The sequence below is a fragment of the Sander vitreus genome, chromosome 17 (genome assembly GCF_031162955.1).
Source record: "Sander vitreus isolate 19-12246 chromosome 17, sanVit1, whole genome shotgun sequence".
Classification (NCBI taxonomy): Eukaryota; Metazoa; Chordata; class Actinopteri; order Perciformes; family Percidae; genus Sander; species Sander vitreus.
The window spans coordinates 7,648,603-7,672,897 of record NC_135871.1 but is presented as its reverse complement, the minus strand read 5'-3'; the positions used below and the strand labels follow the sequence as shown (position 1 = coordinate 7,672,897).

General features: G+C 42.1%; 1 protein-coding gene across 1 annotated transcript in view; it reads left to right on the top strand.

Annotated features, from left to right (window-relative positions):
- The first annotated feature begins 4,762 nt into the window (after nt 1-4,762).
- Nucleotides 4,763-24,295, top strand: part of inpp5a (inositol polyphosphate-5-phosphatase A) — a 177,709-nt gene continuing 158,176 nt past the window's right edge. The window contains exon 1 of the mRNA XM_078273244.1: nt 4,763-5,275. Within this exon, the coding sequence (XP_078129370.1) occupies nt 5,198-5,275 (78 nt within the window). The 5' untranslated portion in view covers nt 4,763-5,197. The remainder of the gene's footprint in view (nt 5,276-24,295) is intronic.

Sequence of the window (24,295 nt, the reverse complement as noted above, 5' to 3'; positions counted from 1 at the left end):
ATGATGCAGAAGAGTCACACTGTGTTTCTGCCAGATGTTGGGTTTCAGAGGCAAAAAGGTGACAGGAAGCAACATCACTGATCATTACCTTCCCACAATTTGGCTGATGACCACAACTGCCAGCCTACTGCATTCAGACAGATGCACATCACTCTTTATTGTACAGATGTACAAAATCAATTTGAACTCTGCTTGGTGTAATTAGGTGTACTCCTCAGCCTAAACTAGTATTTACCAGTACATTTTCGCTTGACGTAACTCGTGTTTTCCCAGATCAGTCCCAAGCAGTGTGCCAGTAAACAGGTGAGCTAATGCTGGATGAGCAATGTCTTGTCAACAAACAGGTTTTGTGAAGCCAGGAAAAGGCAGATGTAATCTATTCTCATTCACAATAATCCCATACGCATGGGGTTGGCTGTGTCTCTGAGCACCCTTGGCAAAATCCAGTCATGCACACTGATTTCGTTTACAGTCTTCTACAGACATTTTCCAAAATCTTCCTGCCAAAAGCCTAATAGAAAACCTTTAGATCGAAGAGTGTGTGTCGATTTTTGGCAAAGGGTGTCTGTGCAGAGATTGCACACACAATGGAAAGGGCAATTATAGTCTAACTTTTGGAGCACAACATGTTAGGACATGTGTGTCAGGTCTGGACCATTTTAGCTGATTGAGCCCAGTTACATAGCTATCTAAAACCTTGTTTGTGGGTTGTTTGCATTTCTTTAAACCAGTGTCTCAGTGCTAAGCTCCGGACGCAGCGGCGGTGGCTCTGTCTCGGGAAGGAACTTGTTTTGGTGGAACATTTGCACCCCGCAAAAGTGGAAAATAAATTAAGTTAACACAATACAGTAACGTGAGCTAGTTAAATTAGCTGGATACATGTTACGTAAACGTAATTTGCTCTTACCAGTGTATCGCCATGTGTTCCTCGTCCATAGCAATCCCACCAATCGGTCCCAAAACGTCCCAGTTAGAGAGTAAATGTCGTAAACATATTCTTTGTAAATCTTTACAAGCATTCCCCGAACGAACCAAACAGGCCTGCCTTATCCTAATCCAGATTTCTTTCAAAACTTGCCATTTTCAGCGTGTAGCTTGCTAGACAGATAGACAGATAGATAGATAGATAGATAGATAGATAGACAGACAGACAGACAGACAGATAGACAGATAGATAGATAGATAGATAGATAGATAGATAGATAGATAGACAGACAGACAGATAGATAGATAGACAGATAGATAGATAGATAGATAGATAGACAGACACATAGATAGATAGATAGATAGATAGATAGATAGATAGATAGATAGATAGATAGATAGACAGACAGACAGACAGATAGATAGATAGATAGATAGATAGATAGATAGATAGATAGATAGATAGATAGATAGATGGACTTTATTAATCCCAATATTGGGAATAACTGTGTTACAGCAGCAAGTTACAAGGGCACACACATACAAAAACTATACTAGAAGTAATAAATAAGATCAAAATAACCTTCGAGCTAAAAAAACGTTAGCTCGAAGGTTGTTGGTGTTTTCCAAAGCAAAGGGAATTTGAGAATGCAACACACAGAGCGGAAGGTCAGGGACATGTCAGGCAATTATCCTGGAAATGTAGGCTACTTCCGTTGAGCCACACTAAGACTACATTAATACCTATTTAAATTGTTCACTCCAGTGAACTACTGCTTTTGTTTGAGCTTGTGGACAAGCTGTTTTAAAACTCAGCCATTTGACATGCATATCCTTAGGGTGCATTCTGGAGGTCTAAGGCACAAATTAAAGCTGCATTACACTGCATTGTTCTATAATTGGAATGAATTAAATTACTCTCTGTTATTTATTATATGTTTTATAGAGTTTCTAGTACTGCTGAGCCCAACACTTCAGGCTACAGCTCTTTGCAATTTACAGCCATTTTCACCTCACAGTTTTGGTGTTTAGGTTCCAAAAGCAGCTATGGTTTATTTAAAGTAATGTGCAGCCCCCCTCTTAGCCCACAAGCTCAACTACATTACATAACCTGCCTAGTGTGAAATGGCTGATGAAGAAAGTGTAACATCTAGCAATCTTTTATTTAATGTAATTACCAACCTTTATTTAAGCTAAAGGGACCACAGTGCTAACATGCTGAACATGTGAAGAGACACTGCAAAGACATGGCCGCATTTCTCTGTTTTTGCTGAATGTGTAAGTAATAAATAGTTTGTTTTGGAGTCGTTCTACCCCCCAGTGGTCAGAAATAAATCACACTGTAGATTGTAATCCACCACATGGCATTAAGTATTTAAAGTGTTGTTTGTGGAGGTGCCTGGGTAGCTCACATGGTAGATCGTGCGACCCATGTACAGAGGCTCGGTCCTCAACCAAGCGGCCCCAGGTTCAATTCTGACCTGCGGCCCTTTTTATGTCATTCCCCCTTTCATGTGTAAGCTGTCCTATCAAATAAAGGCTTAAAATGCAACACACAAATCTTGAAATGTTGTTTGTGCTAGATGGTGAAGTTGTGGGTGTTTGTGCAAAGGTTTGCTGTTTATTTGTCATCAGCCTGCCTAAAGCGTAATACTTCTGAGCTTATTGACCCATTTTACAGGAGACCTGTGATGGTAGGAAACCACAGGTGTTACTAATAGCATTATTGATTGTTCCGTTTTATTTAAGTGCCCCAGTAAGCCGTGACAGTGTGACAGTGAGCCAGCATGCACGATACAAGGACCCTGAAACTGAAGCAGCTAAATGGAATTCAGTCATCATTAATGTTATTATTTACACCTGGGCTTTTTCTACTGTGACATGTCAAATGTAACATTTCTTAAAGGTCCTATGACATGCTGCTTTTTGGATGCTTTTATATAGACCTTAGTTGTCCCCTAATACTGTATCTGAAGTCTCTTTTATATAGGCCTTAGTGATCCCCTAATACTGTATCTGAAGTCTCTTTTATATAGGCCTTAGTGGTCCCCTAATACTGTATCTGAAGTCTCTTTTATATAGGCCTTAGTGGTGCCCTAATACTGTATCTGAAGTCTCTTTTATATAGGCCTTGACCAGCTTGCGGCCACGGTTGTAGCTCTATTTCCTCATGGGCGGGCCAAATTCTCTGGGCAGCTGTGGGCGGCGGGCAAAGCAGAGAAAGGGGAGGTAACCTTTCCCCTTATGACGACACAAAGGGAAGAGTCCAGATCGGCCCATCTGAGCTTTCATTTTCTCAAAGGCAGAGCAGGATACCCAGGGCTCGGTTTACACCTATCACCATTTCTAGCCACTGGGGGACCACAGGCAGGCTGGGGGAACTCATATTAATGTTAAAAAACCTCATAAAGTGAAATTTTCATGCCATGGGACCTTTAAAAAAAGAAAAAAAGGGGGTGTGACTAGTTTGTTCAACGCTACATTACAGCTGATTTGAATAGACTTTATTGGCTAAGGTTAACCTGGACAGGTGCAACTTGACAAGTTGGTCTAAGCGGCATGAATGGGGTATGGAATATGTTTCAAACTACAGTAAATGTACCATATTTTTAATGATACTCCATGTCACAGATGATGTTTCAGTTGAAAAATAAATCATTACATTACAACATTATACTTTATCAAATAAAGAAGGGATAATGCAAAAACAAATAATAATCCTGAACAGTATATGCAAGCAAAACAGACTTGCCTGTAAACTTCTCCTGCACCCTAGTTTCACCTGGTTCATGGTTTGTGACTAGACTTATATGCCTGAACTCATGTAAATGAGTTGGGGTTAAGGAAACTTCACCTCTGCCCACCCTAAAGTTAAAAAAGGAATCATTGAGGGACAGCTTCAGGTGAACTTTTGTGAACCACCTAGCCAGTGAAGCAGAACAAGCATACAGTATGGGTGTCTGATATGAATCATGCAAAACCTCATTCTTAATTTGTCACTTACAATGACAGCACAATGAAGTGAAATTCAATTACTGCATTTAACCCATCCTAAGTAATAGGAGCAGTGACACATACCGCATCCGGGGATCAGCTTGGTGTCTTACTCAGGTAACCGGAAGAGCCTGGGATCAAACCGGCAATATTGTGGTTGAGGGGTGACCACTCCACCTCCAAGCCACAAGCCTCCCGCCTGTGGCGTTCTCAAAACATGTGGCATCAGTAGCACTTTTGGACAAGTATGGAACCTGCATTGTTGTAGGTGATGTCTCTGATCCTGTTCATTTAAAGCACATGTGTCAAACTCAAGGCCCGAGGGCCAAATCCGGCCCCTCGCAGGTTTTGATCCGGCCCGCATTTCAATTTAGGTTCACAATAAATTTAGGCCCACCTAGTTTTTGTTGCTTTTTCCAAAGTTTTTGGTGCTTTTATTTTATTTTTGTACATTTTTGGTGCTTTTTTCAACATTTTTTTTCACAGTTTTTGTCACTTTCTGATGTTTTCTTCATGCAAATCACTCAACCAATTCATGCCATAAACATAACTGTAATAAATGTAATGGCATAAAGCGTTAGGAATTGTTTACATAAACAAAAGACAGTTGCTTAATCTTTAAACAAATTAAAGTTGCGGTTATTATGGTTAAGGACAATTTAGGTGGATTAAGAGAATACAGACGAACGCTTACCATGGGACAGCCCCATACAGCCCGGTTGTGTCCGATAATGGACGCTGGGGCGCTAGGGACAGAGCTGTTGTGTTGACGGTGCGCTGGCCCTTTAAGACAGCCCGTGTTTCCATTGGCACGGTGACGTCAGAGCGTGAAGGACTCCAGCCTATCCTCTCTAAACAGTAAAAAAGCAATGGTCCTGGCAGAGAGTCCTGCTTTCGGAGGGAGACTTTTACACTGCACAAACGCTAGGGAAACCCTCTTCGCTGAAATGAACCAGAGCCCTCGGGCACTCGCCGTGGATTAAACGGAAACTTTTACGATGGCTGTGAACGTGAATAAGTAGCACGAGAGACAGAGCACGCTAACCGCCGCCGCCAACGGACCTTCTACTGCAAAGCAACTCCTAGTAGATGCACGGCCACTGCTGAAAAATATGCTCCAGCCGAGCCGCCTCAACCCCGGCTTCAGTGGCAAATTACCAGTGTTATAACCAGTTTCGTGAGACATTCGCCGGCATCTATTTGTTTTTGTTTTTTTCCCCCCGCTCCTTACCTATAAAGTCCGCAGTACAAGTCCCCGACCCACCTGCGAAAGAGAATTATGGCAGGGAAGCTGACAGCAGCGCAAGGCACAGGAATACTGCTGGTGACAGCCAACGTTGGATCTCTCTTCGAGGATGTGAGTTTCTCCATTGATACACGTTGTCTGTCAGTGATGTCTATTCACGCTGATGTTGTGTTTACACTTATTTTTTTTCATACTGCCAACTCCATCTTCATGTTATGCTAAATAACGTCTCAGCTGGTCACGACTCGTGTCAAGTCGCGTGCGGTAGCCTTAACACCTAACGTTATACTATCATAAACACATGGAGACACATGCTAGCTCTATGTGTCAAGGGTTATGTATTCTATACATGCAGTGGCCCATTTTTTCTCTCATGTTCTCTGCCTGTTCTCTGTATGAATGGCAATGTAAAGATGTGGGTATTTATCATTGCGTGTAACATTATTACTGCTGCGGTGTTGCCATGGCCATAATGGTTATTATATATGTTCTATGATCCAATCTGTAACTTGGACCTACAGAAGCGGTTTACCTTTTGCAGAGAACACCCACCTTTTTAGGCTGATGTGAATCTGCGTGTGCGCATCACAGCAAGTAAAACCAAACTTATGTAAGTTTAATTAGTTTCTTTTTTTTTAGGAAGCACAAACCATATAACGCTATCAAATTGTAATATACTTTTACTGCTATTTGTGGTTGCATAATTGCCCTGTGGTGTCACTGGAGATGCTGCTTGCTTGCCACACGTTTAAGTGTTTCATGTTTCACACCTAGTTATTTTTTTTTTCCATTCATGTCAGGGCTTCCCTGCAGTATCTTAGTGAACAAGAAGTAGGGTATTTCCTAGAGTAGACAGTGCTACGAGTAACACCTATGCCAGTTGAGATTGTAGACTCACCAAAATCCTATTTGCATCATTACGAAAACAAACTGCATTCAAATATTCACTTTGCTTGACTGAAGAAAGCAAAAGCATGCTCTGTGGGAAAATAGGTGTGTCAGGCCGCCTAAGGAGCGTCTGTGCAGTTTGTTGAATGCTATCTATGGCTGTTGTTATCATGTATTTGGACTCCTTGCTGTTATCAGGCTGTAACTTGGCACCTAATGGCACTAAATTATGGTGGAAAGTGTTTCTGCTCAATTAAATGCTTCAAGAAACAGTTTGTGTCACTTTCAGTGTTGTGTCAATAGAGAGTCCCCCTCTTTCTCCCTCCTTCTACCAGTGTGAAGAGCTGATCCCAAACATGAGGGAAGAGCCGTCTCCCTCACTGGAGTAAGCCTATTAATAGCCTGCCTCTGTCTTGTCTTTTTTCTTTTCTTTTTTTTTCTCTTCTCTCAACCAGACGTCTGACGGAGCCAAAATGCACATTAGAGCATGTTTCCTTTCTATGAATGTTTGTGTGCTTGTCATATAGGAAGCTATCTGTAGTCCGCAGTGTGTTAGCACCCCTTATGATGCACATATGAGTTCAATGAAGTCTTTGTGGACTGCTTGTAATGCTTTTTCCGCTATTAGTTTCATTGTTTACAATTTTGTGTCATAGCCTGATCCTATATTCCAATATCATCTCATAGAGTTTGATCTCTAGATGGAAAATATGCCATTTGAAACTTTCTTTTGCTGATTGCAACTCAAATGACATGGCTGCAGGCTCCTGTGTTTACAGCCATTACACATGCTAACACACTCTTAACAGCCTCAACATGGTGTGTTTGAACAAATAGTGCCTCTCCACAAGTATTGATTGAAGCATTTAAGGTAAAGTGTACACATATGTGCTTCTTGTTGATTAAAGGTGTAGGAGAAATGGTTATCTTAAGATGAAGTGGACAAGATGGCTGTGGACAAATGTCGAGTATTGATCGATTCGGTTTTAAGATCAGCTGATGTTGGATGTGTTATCGTAGGCTGTAAGCCTCGGGGAGTTTGGACTGTCGGGTTTGCAGGTTTCAGCAAGAATGACGCAGATAGAATGTGTGAGCAGCATCAGTTTGTAGCGGGCGAAGAGCACACTGGACACAAGTCAGTTTGTTCTGTTTCTGAAACGGGTTTGCCTTGTGGGAAAGTAAGTTGTTGGAAATGTAGTTTTTGAGCTGGTGTGGGTACTTTGGATTAAACGGAAGACTGTGTAAATTGTCGGAGAAGAAATGGCACAAACAAGCCTATTTCTGTGTACTTTAAAAACACATGCTTTTAATTTAAAAAAAAAAACCCAGTGAAGCAAATGCATCGCAAACCACTTTTGCTTTGATCGTTTGTCCCCCTCCTAAGTTTGATCAAATATCATTTATTATTTAAAGATTCATTGCTGTTAAAAGTTGTAACGTATTTGTCAAGCGATGGAGAAACTCCCACAGAATAAAGCTCAGTAGCTAAAGTTGCTATTGAGCAGTTTAAGCATCTTACCACAAACATACAGTGTCTTAGATGGTGGATTTATAAACTGCATTACAGCTGCAGGTGGCCCAACAGGAACCCTAACTCTGCCAGTCTCAGTGTGTCCTTCAACTATTAAGTCACACAGTACTGTTGTTCCAGTTAAATGTCCAGGTTTGAGTCTTTCCCTCACACTTATTCATATGGAAAGTAATCTCTAATCTATCATGCCGTTTTTTTTTTTAAATACAGTCATGTGTCCTGTAGATGGTGATTAAAAGTGATGCCTTGATGTTAAAGCAGCTATGCTGCCGGTCAGCCTCATTGTGTCATTTAGCCAATTACAATTTTCTCTGACTCCAGTTATGAGTTATTGTTTGAACAACATCTACTAAAAGCAAAAGACAAACAACCATCCTGCAGTTTAAGTAATTTTCCATTGTTGGCCCTCCGAGCCGTCCTCTGACTCTCATTATGACAGCAAACATTGGTTTGTTTAAAAGAACTATCCATTATTTGTCATTTTTCGGTACGTTATTCAGCCAGTCTAAAAACAGCAGGGTTCAGTTTTTAAGGGCGACTTGATTAAATAGAACAGCAGGTAGGAATGTAACGGTATGAAAATGTAACCTCACGGTTATAGTGACCAAAATGATCACGGTTTTCGGTATTATCGCGGTATTTTTAAAAGTGTGTTTTAATATGTTGCTTGTTATTGCCGCCTTTAGCAGCAACTTTTTCCCCCCGCACGTTCTGCAGACAGGATAACTATCTTCAATCAACTGTCCTTCGGCATTCTTATAATAACCAAAATATGCCCATGCTTCAGACTTAGTCCTCTTAGAGGGCTGATAAATGTCCTACGCGCTGTCATCTCTCCTCCTTCCGCCATGATTCTAACTTCAAGAAACGCACGTTGTAGGCTACGCAGTAACTTCAGGAGACTCGGATGATGCTGGGAAGAATTAAACACACGGTTTCCACGCCGTGGTAATCCACCGTGATAATAACGATGTTTTAAATGAAAACGGTAATTGTTGTCGTCAACATTTGTATCGTGTTTTTCCGTTACACCGGTAATCGTTGCATGCCGCCACTCAGATGTACCTGTATGACAAGACGCAGTGTCGTACATGTGAAACACCACACATGGTTGATTACACTGAATTCCCCTTTCTTTCTAGTCCTAATTCCTTTTATTCTCATCCAAACCTGTCTCCTCTTTTTAAATAATCACATTTAGTCTTTACCCTGTTTCAATCCTGCAGAGTGTTGCCGGTCTTTTGCGGGACAGTACTTTTTAGTTTCAAATGTTCAAATGATAACGTTTCGACTCCATCCCTTGTACGGCCACGGTTGAAAAACACATTTTCGTAATTTATGTTGAGCAAAGAATGTTACACGTTGACCTTGTGCTGACACGAAAACCACAGAACTGCGTGTGACGATGACGCTGAAACATACTGTACATTATCCTACACTAAGTCCTTCCGTGCCTTGGGGCATTTACTCCCCAGGCCTGGTCTCATTATCCGTTCCCATCCTGAAGGGACACAGAGGGAATGCACTGCCGGATTCCCACGGGTCATGCAAGATTTCTGATCCAAAGTCAGCCTGTAGTACACAGTTCCAATTGTGAAACCAATTCATGATTTTGCTTAAGTGACAACTGTTGTCAGTTGCCAATGCCTGCTAGTTTTGCTGACCTTGGACATCCAGGGTTTCCTGAATTAATCACAACGGGCCTCGTAGAGTCAGTTACTGGCTGAAGAATACTGACATGTATGGTGCAGTAAGTCATTCTTGTTACCCTAACTTGAATTCAGTAAGTGCTACTTGTTGGGCCAGCTTAAATTGACAAAAGCAACTCAATGTGTTGGGAACGTTCAATGGGACTCACAGTGCAGATCCACCTGGCCGTGCGACGCTTCTGTCGCGCACGCGCTCCACTTTATTCCTATGGGTGACGTCAAGCGACTTGACTCAAAGCGCCCGCAAAGCATCTTGGGAAGGCGGCGCTGGATTTGGAAAAAATGCTGCGCGTCAAAAAAAAGCTGGCCGATGGCTCCGTTGAATGCGACGCGACTATCCAAAAGAAGTAGTACTCTGAGATCACTTCATATACTGTAGAGCCACTGGCGATTCCAGTGCTTCTCTTTAGGGTTGTATTGGTTGTGAAAATCTGAAATGATTAAATGCAATAGATTTTTTTTTTTTCTGATCAGGGTCAGTTTGGGTCATTATTATTACCCTTACAAAAACACTCAAATGCAGGACGTGCTCATTGTTGGGCCATCACACGAAAACAGGCTAAAAGAGAGTGAGTATGCGAGTGCACAAATGAGTGAATAAATAAATAATAGCTTTCCTGATTCAGGACATCCATTAAATTGCCACTGTGGTACCTTACACACAAGTCACACTGTGGCAGCCCTGTTGCACCAACCTGAAGTGGATGATGAAATGCAGTCCCAACATTTAGTTAACTGTTCCAGCTGAGTTGAACTGTGGTTGGAATCGCATGCCAGTGTGTTTACGTCAAACATGTTCAGAGAGCTCTGGAGCGTTTTCCCTTTTGGTGTTGGTTTGTTTAAACAGGTAGACACCTTGCTGGCTGGACTTTAGGTGTCACCAGCAGCACCGTGACGCATGAGGCACCGGTTTCTTTTTGAAAGAGGACAGAGGTGTAGGTCTTGACGTCTCAAAAGTAATCTGCTGTATCAACAAACCAGTTATGGGGACACGACTCCGAAATGGAGCGTTTCAATGTTGAAATTCATGCCTGAGAGCTCAGTTGCTGAATGCGAGCTACCGCCCTATTATTTATGTTTTCCCTCCCTGACATGAACATCTAAGAAATGACAGACAAGCCTGTGCAGGTACAGTATGTCCAACGTGGTTTACTTAAGTTGTTACTCTAAACCCCTTGATTTAACATGTTCCACCACCCCAAATCTCTAGCGCTTGGAAGTCCTCGTCAGTTATGTTTACAGGCCTTGGTTTTGTTTGCACTTGTGCAGTCCGAGCCTAAATAAATCCAACAAAAAAAAGTAACAAAGTCAACTTTTCCACTATGTTTCAGTCAAGAGAAAACAAACTATAGGTGTTTGAGTGCCTTCGTCCACTATAATTCCTTTCCACTTGACAAAAACCACCCACTAACATCTGGCTTTTGTCTTTTAGTGGGGAAAGGGTACAATTCATTACCAGTAGGGCTGTGCACTATGGCATCAAAAATAAAATCTCAGATTTTTGTTTAGACCACACTCGCTTTACAATTGTAATCGTTAATGCTTCATCCACATACTCCTGTCTAGGGCTGCACGGTATGAGGAAAATGTCAAATTACGGCTATTTTGACTGATGTTGCGATATTGGAGGGAATGATCCATTTTTTGGGATCATCATTCTCTATCATTTTCATTGAAACACAAATAGAAAATTGATTTTTGCAAAACTCTGTACCAAACAAAGATGTTTTCCTTTAGTCAGTAGGATAGGATTTGTAGGCCCAGGACGTCTCTGCAGCACCACAATACTTCATTCAGAATGGTTAGACACATATTTTGCCTTTTAACAAATATTGCTATCGCCTAATGGGTGACTTTGTTTGGCTCATTTTCTGTAACGTTAACCCGTGTAGCATGAAAACATGGCGGAATTAGCACGACAGCTAACTAGCTCGCTAGTTTGCGCTCCCCGGGACCTTGGTGCCTCGGCGGTGTCGGAAATGCACAGAGCTCTGGAGAGCTGGGGATGAGAGCAGGCGTGCAGAGCACCGGAACAAAATGACATAAACGTCACCAACACTACGTTGCTATGAACTATGCGAGCGAAGGGGGTTCAGTACCGGAATTACCCAAATTAAAATGAAAAGCGATTTTCAGTTTTAAACCTAGTCCTAAGTTGGAAAGAAAACTCCCGCACACAGTCTAACTTGCAAAAAATATATAAAGTTAAATAACGGGCGATGTTTCGGTACTAGACTATCTTCAGGCAAGGCGTCTTCTAGTACCGAAACGTTGCCCATTGTTAAACTTTAAATATTTTTTGCAGGTTAGACAGTGTGCAGGAGTTTTCTATTCCAACTTTTGACCTGCTTGTCCCCCTCCGACGCACCTGTCTCGCGTCGTAGATGTGCGAAGTATTATTCTCTAAACATAGTCCTAAGCCATAAATTCAAATGAATTCATAAAGTGATGGAAACACGACACCGGGGAGGACAAGCTCCTTTTTCTGGCGCGACGCTATGGCGCCCGTCCAACCCAAAAGCCAAATTCCGTCAGTCTAAATGCAAGCAGCGCTCAAACATTGTTCCAAATGACCTGAATTACTAAATAAGTAACAGATATTGAAAAAGAAGCAACCACGAAACGAATTTGACTGGCCTTCATACTGCTTTCTAGTGTTTACCTGGCACAAAAAAACAGAGAGGCATACTCGGCAATGGGAAGAGAAGTCTATCAGCTATTAAAAAAAAATAAAAAAAAAACACTGCACATTGGCTCTAATTTATGTGGAAAAAGGGTGTGTGTAAGATCTCTGGCGGTAAGTGAAATCTGGCTTGTTGACAGAGATCGTATCATGACTTATCAGTGGAAAGCTCCAGTTGGATTAATCCAAATGATTAAAATCTGACAGATGCCAAGTCAACTCTCCAGCCAACTTGTATTGCTGAGGATGTCAGCTGATGTGTTGCTCTGCTTTCCAGGGCTCTGTGTGTAGACTACTCCCTGTTCATATGATCCTAATAATGGCTTTCTACATTCTCCTTTGCTCTCAAACACTGGTCACTGGCCATGGTTTTCATTTGATTACAACCACTCTGTTTTTGATTACATACACCTCTTGTTAGCCAAGCCAAGATGACCATATGGTGATGCAATAGATGACTATGAATAGCTCCCCCCTTTGTGGGTTTAGACTCTCAACTTATTTTTCACTATGTCTCTCTCTGTTTCTTCCTCTGTGTCTCCCTCTCTCCTGTCCACTGACAGCTCATTAGCTCAGGCTATCACAGCCCCGACCCCACAGAGCTGCCATATTTACACCACTAAATATAGTACAGAGCAGGAAGAAAACTACCTGCCTGACTCAGTGTGTCCTGAAACCTGGAGGCTATGCATACACGGCTCTCAATGTTTTGTCTTTGTGAGGTTTGTGAGAGGTCTTTGCTATGACCATGCACACTCCTCTGCATCTCATTAGTGGTAAGGAGCAGTGTGCTTCAAATGTATTTTTTCATGGTAAACATGGTGAAGATGTTACTGCAGCCAGCATAGAAACTATATTTAGCCTTTACTCACGTGGCTGCTGGTAGTGAATTCCCTAACTGTGTAATGTAATTGAGCATTCAGGATGTGTATTTATAGGGTTGGCAATAGTGGTGCAAATACGTGATACCAGACATGATGCTGTGTCGAGGTTGAAATGGGGGGAAGCAAACAATGCGAGAATGGCTTCATTCTTAATATCAAGTCTTTACTTTGTGTCCAGCTCTCCCATGTTTTTGGGGCTCAAGTTTTATGAGGAGAAGCTTAATATCCATCACCGTGACCAAGTACTTCATCTGACAGCTTGATTTTGCGTTTCTTCCTCTGCCAAAGTCTGTTCCAGTGTGTTGCTGCAGGAGTGGAAAAGTTTATGAAAGAAAGATCAGATGATGCTATTTTGGTTTTCTCCCTGCTCTGCCCTTGTCTATCCTGTCATAACACGGAATTAGAATCTCAAAAGGAAAAGATGTTGGAAAGAGCTGAAAGTTGCCACCAGCAGGCAACGACAAGTCAGAATTGTAAGTAAAAGATATTCTTCACCAGTATGCATCATCCTCCAGTAGCAATTGCATATCTAATAATTGAGTATAATGAGTTATACAGAGTATGTTTCACAGTATGTGATGGTATTTGACAGTTGATTATTTGATTAATGTATTTAAGTCTTGATTCATGGCAAACAGTTACCTTTATATTCAAACTTTTATTTTCATTTGGTCATCACTGCTAATTCTTTATAATTCCCTCAATATATGATTTTAAGAGTACTGAAGAAAAAAAAACATCCTTATCATTTAAGATGGTAATAAAATGGTAGAAAATTCAATGGTATTGCCAAATGATTAGCCATATATACCTTGAATCACACTTTGTGACTGTTAGATTGACAAGCTGTAGGAAATGCTTACATTTTAAAACGACACCTCTGTGGTAATAATGCAAGAATGGTTGAATGAGTGTTGCAATGTGTTGCCAGTCAAACAACACTATGCAATACAGAGAGTATTGTAGATTTTGCATGTCATGTAATGTCTGTATAATGTTCATGTATATTGTATAATCATTTGCATTTAAACCTCATTTTGGAAGTGGGAAGATGTTGCCACAGCGGAGTATGACGTATGTGTTCAAATGTTAAAGGAAAGCCCTGCTGCTGTAGGCTACTCTGCACAGAGTCCAGCCTACAGCGACCCCTCAGCCTGTCACTGGGGGTAAAAGTCGAGGGGCCCACTCATGAGAGGTGAGCCCCGTTGTCTGTGTCACTCAGTGCTCTGTGTTTTCTTCACACAGCCAGTTGCTGTCATGAGAGAATACATGCCCGATTCACTGACTTGTTACAGCCTGTCGCTGCGACAGCTGCACATCAGTCAACCAGTTAGCTTTCTCAAAATGCCATACAAATCAATCAGGTTACATAAATCGGGTAATAATAGCAAATAGCTTTGATGTCACCATTTTCCACTACCGGCTATTTTGCATTGGTTTTTATTTTTAGCGTTCATCTGAATTCATTCGGGAAAGCCACAAGATTCATTCCATAGAGTAGCGCTTATGGGAATTCTGGACTTAAAAAATGCATTAATTTCAATAGAACTGCTGCCATCAGTGGTTTCGCCAGCAGGGGCGCACAGTTTACATTTTGAGTTCAACTTTAGATACCGTAACTTTGACCTTATTTTTCAGGGACGAGTATAAATTATAAACTGCTTCTCAAAAGAGGAATGGTTCGCAAATTACGTTAAGGTATGAGATAAGACCCGACGGATAAATTACGTCTTTTGAATAAACGGTAATGTCAAGTGGGAGTAAACGGAACAGAGAAAATAGAAATGTTGTTGTGACTGACTAGTGCTAACATGTTCCCAGCTGGCTAGTGTGTTACAGCTGCAGTAGTGTCCCAACTAGCCCAGCCAATAGTTTACTTTGCACAGCAACTGGATTCTCGCGATGTCACAAGATCACGCAGGATTCCTGGGATCACACGGAAATTTGGTCAGGCTTCAAGTAATGCGTTTGGTTCGGTAAGCTGATAGTTCAGACACAATCAGCTTCTGGTGAAGAGCTACTGGCAGCTACTTACGTAGTTATGGTGTGTGTGTGTGTGTGTGTGCGCGTGTGTTTGTGTGTGTGTGTGTGTGTGTGTGTGACGTCCGCGGTCAAAACAACAATGGCGAACATGATAGACAGGTGGTTCATCCAATCACCTGCTAGATCATTTTTTTTTGAAAGTGCCTGCCCTTTTCCAAACAGTTTCCATAGACGGCTTCTCAGATGGTTCTGTGTTAACAAGCCATCTGCATTTCAGGTTAGCCAGTAGTCCATACATCACCAAGCTTCTAGACATGCCACTTGGCTTAAGGAAGTGGGCGTGTATGTTTACGCAAAGTCATGATGTCATGTTGATCTCACAGTGCTTTCAAAGCAAGTCAAAATACTGAGGTTGCCTGCGTGCTATCGGTGATTGACTATTTAGGATTGTCCTTTCCATTATCAAATGTGCACGTGTCTTAGCTTCAGCCCTTTCTTTAGTCAGGTTTTTCTCTGACGTCACACAAATTGCTTCAGGGTTCTTTTGGATGTCTGAGGCTGCCTCACATCAGATGAACCTGAGGTCTAACAGCTTGCGCATTTCCGAAACGGGACAGAACTGAAGTCACACTGCAGATAGATGCTCAATGTGATTCATCCCTAACCCTTCCAAATTAGGAAGTTGTGTGTTTTATCAGTGCAGATGTTAACATTCCTCCTCAAGTTTGTCTCCTAAGTCATCTGACACATGGCAATGAATGATCGAAGGTAGAGCATCACTGTACCCTCCGTATGTCCTGGATGTCTCTTTTTTTGGTACATCTAGCTTATCTGGCTGTTTTTCCGAGCTGTATCTCCCAGGTGCTGAGTCAGGTCACCTTGACCCAGAACGGAGCAGAAGACTCTGCTCAGGCCCAAACCAGCAGAGGTGTGGACATGATCATGTTGCTGATGTGGAGAAACAATCTGTGCCCCCCTCCCCCCTCCCCAGCTGGCCCGAGCTGTTGATTTTACCAGTTAAAATAAACAGTCACTTACTGAACCAGACAGGAGACTTTATAGTGGGGGTCTTTCAGGGGAAATGACGCACTCACAGACACTGTCTCACATATGTGAATCTGGAGATGGACTCTTAGTAATATATAACATGAGACAGGGACTTTACAGTGGGTCGACACAGCCAACTTTTTCAGTTCATTGACCCCTCTCAGGAGGATTTGATAATGCGTGTGTGAGCAGGGCGGGGCAATGAACAGCCAGGCCCCATTGGGCCCAGATAAGGAACTGGGATAAGGGTGGGAGTGCCGACACGGAGCAAGAAAAGCTTGGGTTGATAATAAATAATAATAATAATAAACTTTATTTATACAGCACCTTTCATACAGAGAGTGTAGCTCAAAAGTGCTTTACAACAAAGCGGCGAGACCACATAACAAACAAGATCACATTAAGACGATAAAATCAGTTGCCAAATAATCAAATGAGCAACAAATAACCGAGGCTGCAAGTATATGCCAAGAACAATAGAATATGTAAAAATCAAAACAACCCAAGGGAAAACAAATCATGTCAACGGTAATAAAGATAATAAAGCGAACGGGTGACAATTAGTTGGTTCACTCCAAGAGCAATAATTATCCAGGATGGGAAAGCCAGAGGGGGGTGTGGGGGGGGGGGGTTGGGTTCATCCCACTGATGAAGGCCGTAAGATTCCCTGAAGAGACAACCGCGGCGGTTCACGTTGTTGTGGTCCTCTCAGCTGTCAATTTTATCCGAGACATTTATTTTGGTCATTTTAGATCTTCAGTACGAAAGGTAAAAGCCACCGTCAGCCATTGTTGCATTGGCCATAGTAATTAACAAGGCTCAATAAAGTCAGACGCAAACGATTGGAGACTTTACGAGCTCTAAGCTAGTTATTAAGCGTTAATATTTGATTCCTACTGCTTGCCGCCACTTTATGTTGCCATCCAAATGTAGTGTGGTGCAAGTGTGATTTTCACAGACATTAACAACCACGCAGTGCTGAAAGTTTCCGCACCAACGGTCAACGTGTTTAATATGAAAGTAAGTGTGTAAGCTATCACTGTGTTGTTCTAGCCTATTTACCCTATGACATTTACATGTATCAACACAAAACCAGGTTACTTGAGTAACCAGGTTAAAAACAGGATTGCCCTGTGCTAATAACCCTAAAGGGGCTGCCATATGTCAAACCCACAGTGCACTACGGTTTTGCATGCGTAGACCTTAGAGCCCTGCAGCCATGACACTTCAGTAGCAGCCGTCTCCCTTCGGCACATGCTGAATGTTAGTAGTTACCTAAAGGGTTTCTCAGTTCCAAGCCAGAATACAGTCTACCGATCGGAAGGTTGGTGGTTCGATCCCTGGCCCTGCAGTTCCATGTCGTAGTATCCTTGGGCAAGACACCGAACCCCGAATTGCTCCCGATGCTGCGCCATCGGAGTGTAAATATGTGTGAATGCTTATCTGATGAGCACCTTGTATGGCAGCCTCGGCCACCAGTGTGTGAATGTGTGCGAATGGTGAATGGTTCCTGTACCATGTAAAAGCGCTATATAGATACAGTCCATTTACATTACACTGTGGATTCCCCAAGCTGTACCTCCATGTCCCGACATGCATGGCTGTTAAGTCATGCATTACATTTGAGGAGGGAAGTTGTGTGTTTAGTAAATGTCGAGTGTATTTATGGTCTTTTCAGATCAAATGTTCATAGATTTTTTTTTTCTCTTTCTTTTTTCCCATATGACCAGCTCCTTGCCTCATGTGTGTCACATAGAGAATGAAAGAGAGGCAAAAAAAATAGGCAAAAAAATATACATTAAGTGTAAGAAATAGAAAAAATAGAATTGGTTATAATCGTAATAAATCAAACTTATTTACACAATAAACATCCTTCTATAAACACAGATGTACAGATGAGGAAGGTGCGGATGAATTGAAATGAAATATTGCACAGTTGGAGGTGTAATAAATAATAAAGCGTAGTGCAGGATATTGTCCAGTGATGGCTCCTATTGCAGAAACAGCTAGCAGTGCTACATTATGATGTTGCATTAAAGAGTCTGACTGCTGCTGGAAGGAAGGACCTGCGCTAGTGCTCCTTCTTGCGCTGAGGGGTCAGCAGTCTGCTGCTCACGGAACTCCCAGTCTCACGTAGGGGGTGAGAGGTGTTGCCCATGATTGATCCCAGCCTGGCTAACCTCCTCCTCTCCCCCACGTCCTCTATGGTGTCCAGAGGGCAGACCAGAACAGAGCTAGCCCTCTTCACCAGTCTGTTTAGCCTTTTCCTGTCCCTCTCTGTGCTCCCATCTCCCCAGCAGGCTACTGCATAAAAGATTGCAGACGCAACCACAGAGTCCATAGAATGTTTTTAACAGAGTCCCGCACACACCAAAGGACCTCCGCCTCCTCAGCAGGTGGAGACGGCTTTTGCCCTTTTTGTACAGGACGTCTGCGTTTTTGGACCAGTCCGGTTTATTGTTGAGGTGAACACCCAGATATTTGCATGTCTCCACCATCTCAATGTCGACACCCTGGATGTTCACCGGTGTAGTACCAGGCGGGTAGTTGGCCTACCTTGTGTCGGGTTCGTTCTCGACAACCGCATAGTAAGGTGGTGTGTGTGATTTTAGAAAAATCTTTGATGGTGAGTATCTGCTCTCTGTCTTGCATGTCATGTTACGTTAATGTTATACAGATAACAGCACATGGAGATGTGAGTGGTTTTTAACTCCTCTGTAAGCCGTTTGATGTAGATGTTGTACAGGGAGGGTACTGCCCATGCATGATGAGAACCATGGCTTTTTCCTCTGTTCACGTTCATGTGTGCTGAAAGGTTTGCAGCTTCTTGTGTAATTCTCACTTTTACATTTTTTTTTTTTTTTTTAACCAAACTTTCTGGTTGTGGGTTTTGTTACAGCTATGATGCCCTTCAAAACCAAAAACAGAAGTAAAGAATGTCAGATAGTTTGCAGAAAGATGTGCTGTTTTTTGTTGTCTGTCTTTAATGGTGTGTCATGAAAGTGTGGGAATTTATAACTGGAATTCTGTGCACAGTTTATGTCCAGTACTTCAACTTGCCTCAGCGTTGTTTATCAGAGGAATTTGGCTCACTTTCGCCTTGTAAACCCAAAGTGTGTGTTTTTAAAGAGTCTGCTCTAGCAACAGCAGGCCTGACATACATGATATGTTGTGATGCTGTCAGTTTTACACCTCTGACTGTGTTCGTCATAGTCACACATGCACATGCGTTACTCTCCATCCTGCTGCGTCATCTCTCATGGTGAGACGCACAAACTGAAGGATTACAGAAGCGCTCCTTCATCTCTGTAGAAGATTTTGAGTAAAAGATCCATGGCTCGCAGCCTCGAAGTTAATTCGTTAGCTTCGTAGATACTTTGGACATAGCCCCGCTAGCTGTTTCCCCCTGTTTGCAGTCTTTATGCCAAGCTAAGCTAACCAGCTGCTGACTATAGCTTCATATGTATTGTACAGGCATGAGGGCGGTATCCATCCTCTCACCTAACTAAAGGCAAGAAAGCAAATAAGCATACTTCCCAAAATGTTGCACTATTTTCTTAAAAGAAGTTTAGCCCTACTCCATTTCATCTACATCTACCAGTTACACGTGCATCAGCAAGTGTGTATAATGTTGGCAGTGGGCAAACTAGAGCCATAATGTAATCACTGCGTAAACAAAAGAGAAAGCTTCTTGGTTTATGTTTGAAACCAGACCCCATAACCATTAGGGGTGATTTTGATATGAAATGAGCTTTCTACTGTCGAAATCAAAAGAAATTCTCTCTCTCTCTCTCTCTTTCTCCAAAATATTGAAATGGAAAATTGAATCGAATCATGACCTTAAACTCCAAAGTCAAATCGTATAGTGGATTTGGAGAATGGTGACACCCCTAATAACCAGTATATTTGCTGGTAGACTTTTATTGTGAAGAAGCTACGGACAGACCACAAAACCTTTTATCACTTCATATTTAGGTATGCCAGAGGTAAAATTGCTTCTTAAACCCAGCTGGTGGTTTGAACCAACTAACTAACTAACTAACTAACTGACTGACTACCATCCTTAAGGCTCTGACACACCAACCCTGATTATCGGCCGTCGGACAGTCTGGCGAGGTCGCTGACCCGAGTCTGTTCGGTGTGTTCCGTGCCGTCGTCAGTCGGAGGAGCCGTCGGCGGTCATTTGGGCCGATTTGACTTGTTGAATCGGCCAGTGGGCAGTCGGCCTCAATGACAAATTAGAGTAAATGACGAGCGGGATGAGCGTGACGAACGACTTTTAAACTGACCTTTGTCGATCTGAAATGAAGACAGATTCAGCAACCGCACGGCCTATTTCTCGCTTAAAATGTTTTTTTTCAGAAACACGTTTCGGTGAACTATTTTCGTAAAATACGAGATCGCATTCCTGAACAAGCCGCCATTGTGGTCTGGCTTTGAAATTCGCGCGTCCAATCAGCTGCCGGTTTTCATTTTTTGGGCGACAATACAAATTAGCGCCGCCTGCTGCTATGGACGCGCACGTGCAGAACGTACGCTCAAGTCGGCGTCGCTTCGATGTGTTCCGAGGCACTTTTTTGACCAACTCGGGGGGGGGGGGGACTGATCAGTCCGACTGCCTTTTCTGCCGACGGTCGGTCGTCAGGGTTGGTGTGTCAGAGCCTTTACAGCCATGCTCTCTTGCTGCCAATGCTAACAATGCCATCTTACTTCTGAATTACTGTGAGCTCTTTTTTTTTCCATTTTTTTGTTTTTAATTATTGAATTATTATTGAATTATTATCTGTCCTTGCATACCCACATCTTACAAAAAAGTATCTGCTCACATATCTGAAGGGCATAATGAGCCGCCTCAGACATGCTGTGATGAACTTGTTTTGCCAGTTTGACAAAAAAATAAAAAAAAATATTGACACTTGTAAGGTCTTTATTATCAAGGCTAAACAAGCTGCAGTCCCTCCCGATGTCTCGATTCTTTGCATCTACTGTGTTACTGCTGTGGTTTATTAATCTAGTGGAAAAGGCTTTCTCCAGCAAGGTTGCACTTCTTCTCACTCCTTTTATCCCCTGCAGAGATCTCTACACTTACCAGTTCCCTTTATCTCTTTCCCATACACACTCAGCCCCACATTCCCAGCAGGATGGGTGTTTATTTAACCCTAAGCCTTTGATGGAGAGTGCTTATTGTCTCTGGTCCACGTACAGTCGGTGGGAGAATAGTTCCCAGTTAAGGCCATTGTTTGCTTTCCACTGTGGCCCCAAGCCTGAAAAAGTACAAGCTGGTCTGGCCAAGTCATCAAGCAGGGCCTGATGGTCTGACTGTGCTTCGTTCTGAGTGACAATTCTTTTCCCCTTGGCTTCTTGCTCTTTCGGATTTCCTGCTCTGGAGTAGGGATCGACCGATTATCGGTGTTTTTTTTTTTGCCTGATAACCGATAAAGTTAATTTATTAAAAAGTGCGCTACTTTGGCTCTGCTACAGCTCTGTGTCTGTCCCTCTGCTTCGGTTTCACTCACCACTGAGTCTGACTTAATGTCTCGCCCACAACACCGTGTGATTGGCTAGATGTTATACGAGTAGTAGCCAATCAACACTCATCAACCTCACAACAGCTATAATGCAGCAGCGTCTCATTCTCAGTGCAGTTTGTCCGCTAAGCTTCTAAGGTAAGGCTGCAGGAATTTCCTAAGTTAAAAACATTCTAATCTTCACACTAAAATTGCAAAAACACCTCCAACTCTGGGATCTAGTTCTATAATGACGAGCCTGCCCACTTATGTCACCTAAAAAGCCAGAATGAACTTTTTGTGGCGATAGCGTTAGCTTGCAGTGTTACTGTAACTTCACCGTTAGCATTAAATAAGTTTATTAATATGGAGCAATAGTTACATGTTTCATCTTTTAAATAACATTAGTTCCAGTGCAACAGGGACTTATTTAAGCTTCCACCCTGCAAATCGAACATTACTCATCCGTATGAGACGATGTTTTTACATGTTATATGCAACGTTCGCCGACCGTAACCTCGAGTCGCACAGCTATTTTGAACACCTTAGCAAACGTTGATTAATTAATGTGCTCGTTCATTTCGCCTAATAGACAGATGAGTAGGAGAGAAAAAAAACCCCGAAAGCCTATCATGATATAGCTTGCACCTAAAACTATGACTTAAAATCAATTAAAATGAGCTCCACCTTTACCAGCTGCAACATTTAGGTATTGCATGCATAAGTAGTTATATATTATTTTAAAATGGAAGTTTACTGTAGTAAAAATTAGTATTTTGTATTTGTTACAATAACATTTACTTAAGATTTTTAATGCAAGACATATACTTAAACGTACTTGTAAATATCCATCTAGTTTAGTAATAAGGTAGCCTAGTTTGTTTTGAATAACAGGCTTACGTCCCTCTCACATTAATGTTAATGCAAGGACCAGCTCTCTGGCAACTCAAGTGTTCTGCATGTATTAAATGAAGCTAGTGGTGAGTTAACATAATGACTACTTTCATTTCTCACTGTCTCTCTCTCAAAAATCTCACTGCAGACGGATAAAAAGAAATGACCACAAAGTGCAGTATGGGAGTATTTCGAAAAACAACTACTCCAGGGACAGCAGTGTGCAACACGTGCAAACAAAGTGTTGGCATGGGAGGAAAAAGCTATTTATCCTTTTATATTACTGTATATTATGTTGAAAGTTTGATTAAATAATTGCTTGAAGCATTTAAAGTTTTGCGTTGGAGTTTGTAACATTCCAAAATCTTAATTTTGACTGAAAGATTATCATTTTACGGTTCCAAAATATTGGTTTCATTAAAGGTGCAGTAGGTAAGACTTCTAAAACTAACTTTCTGTCATATTTGCTGAAACTGACCCTATGTTCCAGTAGAACTACATGAAGAAGGTCATTTAACAAAAAAATCTGACTCCTCTGGCTCCACCTACAGCCTGTAGTGTGATTTGCAAAAATCCACAGCTCCCTGTTCATTTACACCAATCAGGGCCAGGGGGGGTGTCTAACTGTGTGTCAATCACTGCTCATGCACACGCATTAATTCTCCCTTGTGGGGGGAAGGGCTTAGGAGACCGTTTTGGGCTTTAGCAGAAAGGGGGGAGGGACTGAGAAGTTGTCGATGTTCACATTTTTTGGCTAAGTCCTGGATCGTCCCAATCCTACCTACAGCACCTTTAACTACTAATAATCGTTATCGGCATCGGTCGATCCCTACTCTGGAGTCATGCAGCTGGCCAGAGCACCTGGATGGTATCACCGAGTGCTGTGCTTCTATAACTATCTGGTATGATTTGGTCATGAATATACATTTTTGGTGAATTACAAAGCATGTTCAGTTCACGCATCAATCAGAGTGTTACACTGTTCAAAAAGTATATCTTCAATCACTTAGAACGCCGTCTGGTTTCTCTCAACAACTTGCTAAGCCATAATGGAAAACTCCCGCCAGATGAACATCAGTATTTGACTGTTTGACACTCTCTGGTTCCCATTTAAGGCAAGCCAAGATGTAGGGGCACACACACACACACACACACACACACACACACACACACACACACACACACACACACACACACACAGAGTAATATACACTCGCTACTGGCACTCCATCACTACTGAAATAGCTTGATAGCTTCTGTTATATGTCACATGGCACTCCAAAGAGTTTCAGCTTTGCATTTATTATACTTGAGAAAGTGGAGTGGTGTCTGTAGATATGTACTACTAAGTACATGGATTTTTCTTTTTTTTATATGGCTATTGGTGGCTATATGTTGTTTTCATCCCTGAGATGCAAATAGAGGGTTAGCTGCACAGGGGGGTGGGGGGGGGGGGGGTGGTACTGTGTGTTACTCCTCAGCAAGATGCTGTGGTGTTGGAGCTTGGCGCCTACTTTAATTACTGCATCATTTGTCCTCCCACTCTCAGCCTCCTGAAGGCACAGGCACAGAACAGTTAAGTTTTATTTTTTTCAAAATACTTAACATCAGATTAGTACTGTATTCTAAAACCGTAAAATCTACCTTTTAGACAAACACTGACACACGTTGAACTGCGACAATCTGTCTCCCATCTGTCTTTGCACCAACATGTATAACATGTGCTCCATCCTAGGCATACATAGCACAATGCAAGTGTACAGCATTTCTTCGCTGTCGGGCAGAAAGCAAAAATCAATGCTATTGGTCAACCTTTATTTCCTGAAAAACAGTGTTTTTGGACATACAATATTTTCACCCGACAGCAAAGACTTTTAGGTTTTTTATAGCAATAACATATATATTAGTTTTGTTGAACTTCCCTTATAATAAGTATATCAACTAGGGCTGGGCGATATGGAGAAAATCAAATATCACAATATTTTTGACCAAATACCTCCAATAT